General features: G+C 38.7%; 1 protein-coding gene across 3 annotated transcripts in view; it reads right to left on the bottom strand.

Annotated features, from left to right (window-relative positions):
- The window catches only part of PRELID2 (PRELI domain containing 2), an 84,590-nt gene that overhangs the window by 30,227 nt on the left and 40,894 nt on the right, over positions 1 to 13,469 (bottom strand). For all 3 annotated transcript variants that reach the window (XM_027081725.1, XM_027081726.1, XM_027081727.1), the window contains one exon: positions 2,744 to 2,849. In XM_027081725.1, the coding sequence (XP_026937526.1) occupies positions 2,744 to 2,849 (106 nt within the window). The remainder of the gene's footprint in view (positions 1 to 2,743; positions 2,850 to 13,469) is intronic.

Genomic DNA, 13,469 nt, shown 5'->3' with positions numbered 1-13,469 from the left:
TCACCCCTCCTGGCCATGTTTGACCTACGGAAGGCCACTGAGAGTTCCTTCCAGAGAATCTGGAAAGGAAGAAATAAGCAGTCTCTCTGTTGGCCAGAAATCTACATAACAGTACCCTTGGACTGCGGAGGCCCACGTTGGCACTATACAGCCTGTGAAGCAGAGAAAGCCAGACTGCATAAGAAGAGAATAAAGCCGATGTATATTTGTATGGACAAGTGCTAAAGAAGGAATAGCACCTGGGTCCCTGGCAGCTCTCAGTTCCAGGGCAGACCATTCTGAAGCCTGCCAGCCTCACCACCCTTGTAGCCCTATATCAAGCTAGCCTAAGGTAGTTTCTGTTATTTGCAACCAAAGAACCCTAATAAATACAGAAGGAGTAGGACCACAACACAAATTCATCTAAAGCACAACATGATGCTGAGTTGGCTAGCATTCTGCTTCATTCACCTGAACACATCTTGAACAGTGAGTGGCACAGTAAGTGATAAAAGATGGGGGTGTGAGTCCAGTCTCCACCCTTTGCCAGTCCTGTGACCTTGAGTAAATCCATTTAGCCCACACTCAACACAGGGCCTCCCACAAAGCGGGTACTCAAAATATATCTGCAAGAGGAAGGACTCTGGGCAAGTAGCCACCTACAGACTGGGTGCACTTACCTCTTCAAGACATTTCTCACCAATAAAATGGGAATAATAATGTCTCTTTATGTATCTCACAGAATCAGAATGTACACAATCACTGTGTGATTAAAAGTCACTAAAAGGTTCAGAATGATGGGCAGGTCAAACAGAGACCCACTCGGATTAAACAAACAATATTTATTTATCTAAAGCAAGGGCTGGCAAACTATAGCCCACAGGCCAAATCCAGCCACCACTGGATTTGTGTGTTTGTATGGTCCACAAGATAACAATGGTTTTGTATTTGTAACAAAAAACAATGGTTTTTACAAATGAACATTTGCAACCAATTTGATGGAAGGGAATACTAATTTTTAACCCCAACTCAGGTAAATGTTACCTCCCCCCAAAAAAGAATTCCATTCTTTTAAGAATTATATGCTTAGTAGACTTTTATTGTAAAAACTATACTCAATTACTATTATTATAATTTTAATTTTGTCAATAAAAAATGTGTGCACATTTGGTTCTCTCTTGTTACAAAGCACCTACACAGTATCTTGATTTTGCCTATTGGCCCACAAAGTCTAACAAATTTACTATCTGGCTCTTTACAGAAAAACTTTGCCACTTTTAATCTAAACAATGTCCCTGGGAATTCCCTGGTGGTCCAGTGGTTAGGACTCTGACGTCCACTGCAAAGATTACAGTTCAATCCCTGGTTGGGGTACTAGGATCCTGCAAGCCACGCAGTGCACCCATAAATAAATAAATAAACAAACAAACAATGTCCAAGAAGTCAACTCAGTCAGGGACATAGAACCAAAGTTATCTTCTCATCAGCACTATTATTTTTAGAGTGCAATTTTGCAGAAGATGGAGCTGTTTACAAATGCATATTTTGCAAGATAGCAGGGTAAACCTGCAATAATGTCTGAGTAAGTGACAGTCACATCAGACCTTGCAGAAGCTCAACTATCCACTTCAAGCCCAGGCTTACACAGGCAGGGCCAGCCTGGCGATGTGCTCACCAGGGTCAGGAACACATCATCAATCTAGACAGTATGTCTATGAAGTACAGTACAGTACCAAATATTCAGCCATCACCCTCAGCCTCCCAGATTAACACACTGTGGTCGAGGTTCATTCTTGAACCTAGATCTGTAAAACGGGAACCAAGGCCTATTACCCATAAAATCTAAGGTTGTAACGATAGTTCTTTAGACCAGCCATTAAGCCTGTCGCACAAAACAAAACTAGGTAACATGCATCATACCTGAGTAAACACTGGAAATAAGTGATTATGTTCACCAACATAATTAATAACAATAATAATGACAAATAATTTTTAAATATAATAAATAAAACAAATACTAATAAAATAATTTTAAAATATTTTGGAACACCTACAATAGGCATATAAAGGTGCATAAGAAATGGACTTTCCTAGGCGAGAAAACAGAATATATGAGTCTCTTATGTAATACTATATAAAACAGATGAAAAAGAGAATAGCACTACTTAAAACACAGGGTTAACACAGGACCTTAGAACTTCAAGGTGGCCTCTGAATAACATTCATGGACGCCTAAGCTCCCACAAGTATAGAGCTTGAAAACCACAATAAAAGACAATCAGCAGCTCCAGAGCTCTGTGTCTTCTTTGTCCAGAATATCAGGACAACAATACCAGCTATTTCCAAGGTTTGCGAGCATTAAATGAATTGATGATTAAATATTCTTTTTAGTGAGTAGCACATGGTAAGCACTCCGTAAATATTAGCTATTAGTATCTTTTTTACTAAATAGCTGTCATCACATTGTATATACAGTAAATATAATTATTCATTCTGATTATTTCTCTTTATTAGACTATACGTATTCCCATATTGTCACATATTCTTCATCGGCATGTTTTTAACTTAATGAGCCACAAATGGCACTTCAGTTTTACTTTGATTTGGGTTTATGTAATAATTAGTGAGGGTAATTATCTTTGCATATATTTATTAATTGTATATTTTTCTTGTTTTGTCTGTTCATGAGCCTTGTTCAAGAACCCAGTGGGAATCTCCATGGTTTCTTAAAATTAATGTTGGTTCAAAGTGAAAAGAAGCTTACCTTCTGGGCACCCTGTCTTAAAAATGTGCTGGCAAAAGTTTCCAAAACGCAGTTGAGAAAACCAGCCCCTGTGATTGAAATCCTGCCTTTTTGAATGAACTCTGTCCTGCAAAAAACAAAAATATACATCTTTGTAACACAACATTGTAAAGCAACTATACTCCAATAAAAATTAAAAAGAAAATATATATATATATATATATACACACACACACACACACGTTTGGTGTCATTGGTGTCACCTTTGGTGTCATTCTATATTTGAATATTTAAATTATAGGGATTTCCAACAGCATTATTACCACTTATAATCAACACAAAATAATATCCATAACAATTCAATAATTGCCTATTACAACAAAGATTTTATCAAAAGGAGACTTCCAGTTTATATAATATAAGCAACGTATTATATTCAAATTAAAGACTATTCATTTCAAGTTGCTAAGAAAGTAGATTTTAAAAGTTCTCACCACACACACAAACTGTAACTATGTGAGGTAATGGATGTGTTAAATAACCTTATTGTAATAATTATTTTACAATATATACATATATCAAATCATTACACTGTACATCTTAAACTCACACAATATTACATGTCACTTACATCTCAATAAAGCTGGAAAGAAGAGAAAACACATGGGTACATTATGCTGATTATAAAAACTGCAGAACACAGAATTTTTATTTATACCTAACAAATAATTCAATGATCAAACTGTAATAGTCAGGACAGTCAACAAACTTTAAGAATCTCTACCTGACCCAAAATAAATAAATTTAACTTATTCTAATATATATATATATATATATATATATATATATATATATATATATGTATTTATATATATATATTTCTCATTCCATGCTACAAAATGTCTTGTTAAAATTGAGTATGAGACAATAATCAGCTGTATGACCTCAGGTAAATTACTTAGATTCTCTTAACTCAGTTTCTTCCCATGAAAATTGGGAATAATTATAGTATCTTCCTTTTACAACTAGTGTCAGAAGTAAATGAATTAATACATACAACAGGAACATGAACAGTTCCTGACACAAAGTAAGGAACTTATTATATGTTAGCCACCATTACTAAAGAGAGATAGACAGACAGAGACAGGAAAGAAGCCTGGAATGACTTCTTTAATCTTTGATTAGAAAAGGAGGTGAGACAGATTATATGTGCCACTAACCTATTTAAAGTTCTACCAATATTGGGACTTCCCTGGTGGCACAATGGTTAAGAATCTGCCTGCCAGTGAAGGGGACACGGGTTTGAGCCCTGGTCCGGGAAGATCCCACATGCCATGGAGCAACTAAGCCTGTGTGCCACAACTACTGAGCCTGCGCTCTAGAGCCCGTGAGCCACAACTACTGAAGCCCGTGTGCCACAACTACAGAAGCCCATGCGCCTAGAGCCCATGCTCCATAACAAGAGAAGCCACCGCAATGAGAAGCCAGTGCACCGCAATGAAGAGTAGCCCCCACTCACTGCAACTAGAAAAAGCCCGTACACAGCAACGAAGACCCAACACAACCAAAAATAAATAAATACATTTATTAAAAATAAAAAAAGTTCTACCAATATTAATTATCTCCATTTCATAAAGCAAAGATTTGAATGACACTTGAGAGTGATGTCATAAAGATGGCAGGATAAGAAGCCCCAGGCCCTCATTCCCCCACAGAGACCCCAACTTATGGGCCAAGTTGCCTTTATGAGAAGTGCATAAACCAGCTAAGAGACTGCAGCACCCCAGGTGAGTACAAAGCCAAGCAGAGCCACACTGAAGTGAACAAAAACGTTTGCTGCATTTACCTGCCACAGTCCCCATCCACCCAGCACAGGGCACCACAATCAGGAAAAGAACCCTGTCTCCTGGCTTCTCCTTGAAAGGAAAGAAAAGAGCAGAATGTACAGCTAACATTCTGACTTTACAGTGGGCTGTCCAAGGAACTGGTTTCTGTCTTGCCTGACTCAGAAGGCTGAAGGGAACAGCAGCATACTTTGGATGTCTGGGGGCTGCTAAGAACAAAAGCAAGCATGGTGGCTTGTTACAGCACCAAAGAATCTGCAGTACCACAAACAGACACCGGGGGAGCAAGAGAACATGAGCTCTTGATAACTGGGGCAAACCTTCTAACTGGAAAATTACACACACAAGCCCCAAAGAGAAACATCCTCACAAAAGACATGAGGGCCACCCCCCCACAAAACCTCTACCCAGGCTGATGGGTGAAGGTCTTCCCCTGCACAAAGCCAGTCTGCAGAGGTTGGGAGAGGTGGCTGTCTTTTCAAATGCCCAAGTCTCAACAAAAGATCACAAAGTAAACAAAGAAACAAGAAAACAAGGCCCAACCAAAATAACAAGATAAATCTCTGGAAACCAATCCTAAAGAAACAGAAATCTATTAATTACCTGACAAAGAATTCAAAATAACCACATGAAAGATGGTCAATGAGTTAAAAGAGAACAGAGGTAGACAACTAAATGAAATCAGGAAAATGAGGAATGAACAAAATAAGAATCTCAACAAAGAGACAGAAACTAATTTTAAGGAAAAAAAAAAAAAACAGTAATCCAGGAATGGAAGAATAAAATATAAAAACTGAAAAATTCACTAGAAGGGTTAAACACCAGATCTGATCAAGCAGCAGAAAGAATCAGTGAACTTGAAGACAAGTCATTTAAAATTACTGAGTCAGAGGAGAATGAAAAATGAAAAAGAAAAAAGAATGAAGAAAAGTTAAGATGGCCTAATGGACTTACAGGACATCATGAAGTGGTCAATGTGCACATAACGGGAGTGCCAGAAGGAGAGGAGAGAAAGAAAGAAGCAAAAAGCCTATTTGAAGAAATAATGGCAGAAAACTTCCCAAATTTGAGGAAGAAAATGGACATCCAAATTCAAGAAGCTCAATGATGCCAAAGAGGATAAATCCTAAAGAGACCCACATCAAGACTTTTATAATCAAATCATCAAGTCGCAGACAATGAGAGAGAATCTTGAAAGCAGCAAGAAAAAAAGCAACTTGTCACATACAAGGGAGCCCACATAAAATTTTCAGCGATTTCTCAGGAGAAACTTAGTAGTTCACAAAAAATTGGTATGATATATTCAAAGCGCTAAAGAAAAAAAAAAAATGTAAACCAAGAATACTGTATTTGTTAAAACTATCCTTCAACAATGAAGGTGAGCTCTTTGTTTCCTGGTGCGCGACGAGAGGGGATTAAGAGCACTGCTTAAAGGAGGTCCAGAGACGGGCGCAAGCTGCAGCTAACAGCGCAGACCCCAGAGACAAGCATGAGACGCTAAGGCTGCTGCTGCTGCCACCAAGAAGCCTGTGTGTGAGCACAGGTCACTAGCCACACCTCCCCTCCTGGGAGCCTGTATAGCCCGCCAATGCCAGGGTCCCAGGATCCAGGGACAACTTCCCTGGGAGAACGCACAGCGCACCTCAGGCTGGTGCAACGTCACACTGGTCTCTGCCACCGCAGGCTCGCCCCGCACTCCGTATCCCTCCCTCCCCCTGGCCTGAGTGAGCTGGAGCCCCTTTAACCCCATCCTGTCTGAGCGAAGAACAGATGCCCTCCGGCAACCTACACGCAGAGGCGGGGCCAAATCCAAGGCTGAGCCCCTGTGAGCTGTACAATCAAAGAAGAGAAAGGGAAATCTCTCCCAACAGCCTCAGGAGCAGCGGATTAAATCTTCACAATCATCTTGATGTACCCTGCATCTGTGGAATTCCTGAATAGACAATGAATCATCCCAAATTGAGGAGGTGGACTGTGAGAGCAAGATTTACTATTTTTTCTCCTTTTCCTCTTTTTGAGAGTGTGTATGTATATGCTTCTGTGTGAGATTTTGTCTGTATAGCTTTGCTTTCAACATTTGTCCTAGGGTTTTTTCTGTCCGTTTTTCTTTTGTTTCTTTTACTTTTTAAAAAACTTTTTTCTTAATAATTATCTTTTATTTTAATAACTTCATTTTATTTTACCTTACGTTATTTTATTTTGTTTTATCCTCTTTCTTTCTTTCTTTCTTTCTACTTTATCTCCCTTTTATTCTGAGCCATGTGGATGAAAGGCTCTTGGTGCTGCAGCCAGGAGTCAGTGCTCTGCCTCTGAGGTGCGAGAGCCAACTTCAGGACACTGGTCCACAAGAGACCACCCAACTCCACGTAATATCAACATTAAACAACATTAAACGCACTAACATTCGAATTATAGGGGTTCCAGAAGAAGAAGAGAAAAAGAAAGGGACCGAGAAAATATTTGAAGAGATTATAGTTGAAAACTTCCCTAATATGGGAAAGGAAATTGTTAATCAATTCCAGGAAGCACACAGAGTCCCATACAGGATAAATCCAAGGAGAAATATGCCAAGACACATATTAATCAAGCTGTCAAAAATTAAACAATTAAGAAAATGGGAATAGGAACATACATATCGATAATTACCTTAAATGTAAATCGACTAAATGCTCCCACCAAAAGACACAGATTGGCTGAATGGATACAAAAACAAGACCCATATATATGCTGTCTACAAGAGACCCAATTCAGACCTAGGGACACATACAGACTGAAAGTAAGGGGATGGAAAAAGATATTCCATGTAAATGGAAGCCAAAAGAAAGCTGGAGTAGCGATTCTCATATCAGACAAAATACACTTTACAATAAAGACTATTAGAAGAGACAAAGAAGGACACTACATAATGATTAAGGGATTGATCCAAGAAGAATATATAACAATTGTAAATATTTATGCACCCAACATATGAGCACCTCAATACATAAGGCAAATACTAACAGCCATAAAAGGAGAAATCGACAGTAACACATTTATAGTAGGGGACTTTAATACACCACTTTCACCAATGGACAGATCATCCAAAATGAAAATAAATAAGGAAACACAAGCTTTAAATGATACATTAAACACGATGGACTTAATTGATATTTATAGGACATTCCATCCAAAAATAACAGAATACACATTTTTCTCAAGTGCTCATGGAACATTCTGCAGGATAGATCATATCTGGGTCACAAATCAAGCCTTGGTAAATTTAAGAAAATTGAAACTGTATCAAATAACTTTTCCGACCACAACGCTATGAGACTAGATATCAATTACAGGAAAAGATCTGTAAAAAATACAAACACATGGAGGCTAAACAATACACTACTTAATAATTGAAGAAATCAAGAGGAAATAAAAAAATACCGAGAAACAAATGACACGAGGACCCCAAACCTATGGGATGCAGCAAAAGCAGTTCTAAGAGAGAAGTTTATAGCAATACAATCCTACCTTAAGAAACAGGAAACATCTAGAATAAACAACCTAACCTTGTACCTAAAGCAATTAGAGAAAGAAGAACAAAAAAACCCCAAAGTTAGCAGAAGGAAACAAATCATAAAGATCAGATCAGAAATAAATGAAACAGAAATGAAGGAAACGATAGCAAAGATCAATAAAACTAAAAGCTGGTTCTTTGAGAAGATAAACAAAATTGATAAACCATTAGCAAGACTCATCAACAGAAAAAAGGAGAAGACTCAAATCAATAGAATTAGAAATGAAAAAGGAGAAATAACAACTGACACTGCAGAAATACAAAAAATCATGAAAGATTACTACAAGCAACTCTATGCCAATAAAATGGACAACCTGGAAGAAATGGACAAATTCTTAGAAATGCACAACCTGCCAAGACTGAATCAGGAAGAAATAGAAAATATGAACAGACCAATCACAAGCACTGAAATTTAAACTGTGATTAAAAATCTTCCAACAAACAAAAGCCCAGGACCAGATGGCTTCACAGGCGAATTCTATCAAACATGTAGAGAAGAGCTAACACCTATCCTTCTCAAACTCTTCCAAAATATAGCAGAGGGAGGAACACTCCCAAACTCATTCTACAAGGCCACCATCACCTTGATACCAAAACCAGACAAGGATGTCACAAAGAAAGAAAACTACAGGCCAATATCACTGATGAACATAGATGCAAAAATCCTCAACAGAATACTAGCAAACAGAATCCAACAGCACATTAAAAGGATCATACACCATGATCAAGTGGCGTTTATTCCAGGAATGCAAGGATTCTTCAATATACGCATATCAATCAATGTGATACACCATATTAACAAACTGAGGGAGAAAAACCATATGGTCATCTCAATACATGCAGAGAAAGTTTTCGACCATATTCAACACCCATTTATGATAAAAAACCCTCCAGAAAGTAGGCATAGAGGGAACTTTCCTCAACATAATAAAGGTCATATATGACAAACCCACAGCCAACATCGTCCTCAATGGTGAAAAACTGAAAGCATTTCCACTAAAACCAGGAACAAAACAAGGCTGCCCACTCTCACCACTCTTATTCAACATAGTTTTGGAAGTTTTAGTCACAGCAATCAGAGAAGAAAAGGAAATAAAACGAATCCAAATCGGAAAAGAAGAAGTAAAGCTGTCACTGTTTGCAGATGACATGATCCTATACATAGAGAATCCTAAAGATGCTACCACAAAACTACTAGAGCTAATCAATGAATTTGATAAAGTAGCAGGATACAAAATTAATGCACAGAAATCTCTGGCATTCCTATACACTAATGATGAAAAATCTGAAACTGAAATCAAGAAAACACTCCCATTTACCATTGCAACAAAAAGAATAAAATATCTAGGAATAAACCTACCTAAGGAGACAAAAGACCTGTATGCAGAAAATTATAAGACACTGATGAAAGAAATTAAAGATGATCCAAATAGATGGAGAGATATACCATGTTCTTGGATTGGAAGAATCAACATTGTGAAAATGACTCTACTACCCAAAGCAATCTACAGATTCAATGCAATACCTATCAAACCAACACTGACATTTTTCACAGAACTAGAACAAAAAATTTCACAATTTGTAGGGAAACACAAAAGACCCCGATAGCCAAAGCAATCTTGAGAACGAAAAACGGAGCTGGAGGAATCAGGTTCCCTGACTTCAGACTATACTACAAAGCTACAGTAATCAAGACAGTATGGTACTGGCACAAAAACAGAAAGATAGATCAATGGAACAGGATAGAAAGCCCAGAGATAAACCCACACATATATGGTCACCTTATCTTTGATAAAGGAGGCAGGAATATACAGTGGAGAAAGGACAGCCTCTTCAATAAGTGGTGCTGGGAAAACTGGACAGATACATGTAAAAGTATGAGATTAGATCACTCCGTAACACCATACACAAAAATAAGCTCAAAATGGATTAAAGACCTAAATGTAAGGCCAGACACTATCAAACTCTTAGAAGAAAACATAGGCAGAACACTCTATGACATAAATCACAGCACGATCCTTTTTGACTCACCTCTTAGAGAAATGGAAATAAAAACAAAAATAAACAAGTGGGACCTAATGAAACTTCAAAACTTTTGCACATCAAAGGAAACCATAAACAAGACCAAAAGACAACCCTCAGAATGGGAGAAAATATTTGCAAATGAAGCAACTGACAAAGGATTAATCTCCAAAATTTACAAGCAGCTCATGCAGCTCAATAACAAAAAAACAAACAACCCAATCCAAAAATGGGCAGAAGACCTAAACAGACATTTCTCCAAAGAAGATATACAGACTGCCAACAAACACATGAAAGAATGCTCAACATCATTAATCATTAGAGAAATGCAAATCAAAACTACAATGATATATCATCTCACACCAGTCAGAATGGCCATCATCAAAAAATCTAGAAACAATAAATGCTGGAGAGGTTGTGGAGAAAAGGGAACACTCTTGCACTGCTGGTGGGAATGTGAATTGGTACAGCCACTATGGAGAACAGTATGGAGGTTCGTTAAAAAACTACAAATAGAACTACCATATGACCCAGCAATCCCACTACTGGGCATATACCCTGAGAAAACCATAATTCAAAAAGAGTCATGTACCAAAATGTTCATTGCAGCTCTATTCACAATAGCCCGGAGATGGAAACAACCTAAGTGTCCATCATCGGATGAATGGATAAAGAAGATGTGGCACATATATACAATGGAATATTACTCAGCCATAAAAAGAAACGAAATTGAGCTATTTGTAATGAGGTGGATGGACCCAGAGTCTGTCATACAGAGTGAAGTAAGTCAGAAAGAGAAAAACAAATACCGTATGCTAACACATATATATGGAATTTAAGAAAAAAAAGTCATGAAGAACCTAGGGGTAAGACAGGAATAAAGACACAGACCTACTAGAGAATGAACTTGAGGATATGGGGAGGGGGAAGAGTAAGCTGGGACAAAGTGAGAGAGTGGCATGGACATATATACACTACCAAACATAAAATAGATAGCTAGTGGGAAGCAGCCGCATAGCACAGGGAGATCAGCTCGGTCCTCTGTAACCACCTAGAGGGGTGGGATAGGGAGGGTGGGAGAGAGGGAGACGCAGGAGGGTGGCAGACGCAGGAGGGAAGAGATATGGGAACATATGTATATGTATAACTGATTCACTTTGTTATAAAGCAGAAACTAACACACCACTGTAAAGCAATTATACTCCAATAAAAATGGAAAAATATAATAATAATAATGAAGGTGAAATTAAGGCTTCCCAGATAAACAATGCTGAGGGAGTTCATCACCACAAGATACTGGACTTTGCCTCATTTATTCATTTGTTCAATACACACTGCCTGAGTGGCTACTATCTACTAAGCACCTTACTGGGTGCAAGAGCCCCACAGGGAAGGACAGTTTCTGTCCTCCAGGATCTCACTGACTAGTGGGAAAGACACATAGACAAGAGGGTGAATGTCACACCAGCAAATGCAGGCAAAGCATTCTACCAGAGGAAAACCACAAGGCCTCAGACAAGAAGGTGTGTGAAGGAGCAGAGAATGTCTGAAGAGCAGCCAGTTATCTGAAAATACCCAATACTTAGTAAGGGGCTTGATCAATTTTTTCCCATAAAAATGACTAGAGTATAAGGTGGGTGTGGGAGATGTTAGGAGATAAGGCTGGAAGGACAGATGGAGACCAGATTGCAAATGGTATTCCCAGACTGAGGAGTTTAGACTTTACCCTGAAGGCAAGAAGGACTTCACCTCTGAGGCCACCAAGTAACAGGTACAGATGAACAGTTACATGTGCACCGTTGACTAAAAGGCTTGTTGCCATTCCTTAATGCTTTTAGATGACTTCCTCTCCCCCATTTTCGGCACAGTGCCTGCATTCAATGAGTTCAATGAGTATTTGTTAAATGGATAAATTAATATTAAATTTCTTTACAATCAAAAATATTCCGCAACAACAAAAAACTTCCCCCTACCTTCTTATATCTCTAAGGAAAGGAAATGGGAGCCAAATCTCCCATAGGTGTACTTGGGTGTATTTGTACATGTATATATGAGCACATTCACTAACACTAAGAAATATATTGAGAAAACTATGAATTCAAAAAGCTGTGTTTTTGGCAAAAATAGCTACTATAACCTCTTAATTAGACCTTGTCTCTAATTCTCTAATAGCAGCAGCCTCTACATTTAGATCATGCATATAGTGAAAGGAAGCCTTCAGAATACTTCTCTCTCCCTCACCCTCTCCTGTCTACCCTCTCCTCTCTCCCCTCTCCCCTCCCCCCCAACACAGTTATCTTAGCCAATATGACAGAAATAGTCTAGGCAACTAGTCAGTCTAAGCAAAGCAGCTTCCACCTTAGACTTAAGCCTATTTTAAATGATTTGCTCATGTAAAACTATATCCTGGTGACACTAATCTTTCCTGTCTTTGTTCCAGATTAGTCAGAGTAGAAATTTACAGTGATTTTAATATTTCAGAATGAAAAGTTGAGCAGTCTTACACTCTTAGGAGAAATGTACTCTTCAGTCTGCAAGGAAAACGTAGGTGAGGGATTAATAAAAGTCTCACATCATATTCTAAGCAACATTCCTTTCTGCCACTTTTGGGAGAAGCAAGTGCTCAGAAAAGCACTCTCGGGCTTGGCCCACATATAAGAGAATAACAGGGCAGTAAAGCAGGGTCAGGCCCTTGCCATCAATGAGATAAGAGTTTATCCTACTATATTTTAAGACTGCCAGAGAAGGAACTGCTGTGCTTTCTCTCAATAACTCATTGACAAAGCACACCAGACATTTTCTTCTTAATACACATAGCTAACCTAAATCCCTCATGTTAGATAAGCCTCCATTTAAGTTCCTACACAAAACACAGCAGCTTACACAACAATTTACAGGTTTAATTTCAGTTCTTTTTTATTTTTATTTTTTAATTTCTTTGTTTATTTTTTGGGTGCATTGGGTTTTTCGTTGCTGGGTTCAGGCTTTCTCTAGTTATGGCGAGCAGGGGCTACTCTTCGTTGCACTGCGTGGGCTTCTCATTGCAGTGGCCTCTCTTGCTGCAGAGCATGGGCTCTAGGCACGCAGGCTTCAGTAGTCGTGGCACACGGGATCAGTAGTTGTGGCTTGCGGGCTCCAGAGTGCAGGCTCAGTAGTTGTGGCACATGGGCCTAGCTGCTCCGCAGCATGTGGGATCCTCCCAGACCAGGGCTCGAACCCGTGTCCCCTGCATTGGCAGGCAGATTCTCAACCACTGCACCACCAGGGAAGTCCTCAGCTCTTTTTTTAAAAAAGAAAGAGAAAAAGATGGATGGATGGATGGATGGACGGA

The sequence above is a fragment of the Aethalodelphis obliquidens genome, unplaced genomic scaffold (genome assembly GCF_003676395.1).
Source record: "Aethalodelphis obliquidens isolate GAN/ISIS:26980383/991018 unplaced genomic scaffold, ASM367639v1 scaffold45, whole genome shotgun sequence".
Taxonomy (NCBI): Eukaryota; Metazoa; Chordata; class Mammalia; order Artiodactyla; family Delphinidae; genus Aethalodelphis; species Aethalodelphis obliquidens.
The sequence above is the reverse complement of the archived record's forward strand: the minus strand, read 5'-3'. Positions and strand labels throughout refer to the sequence as shown.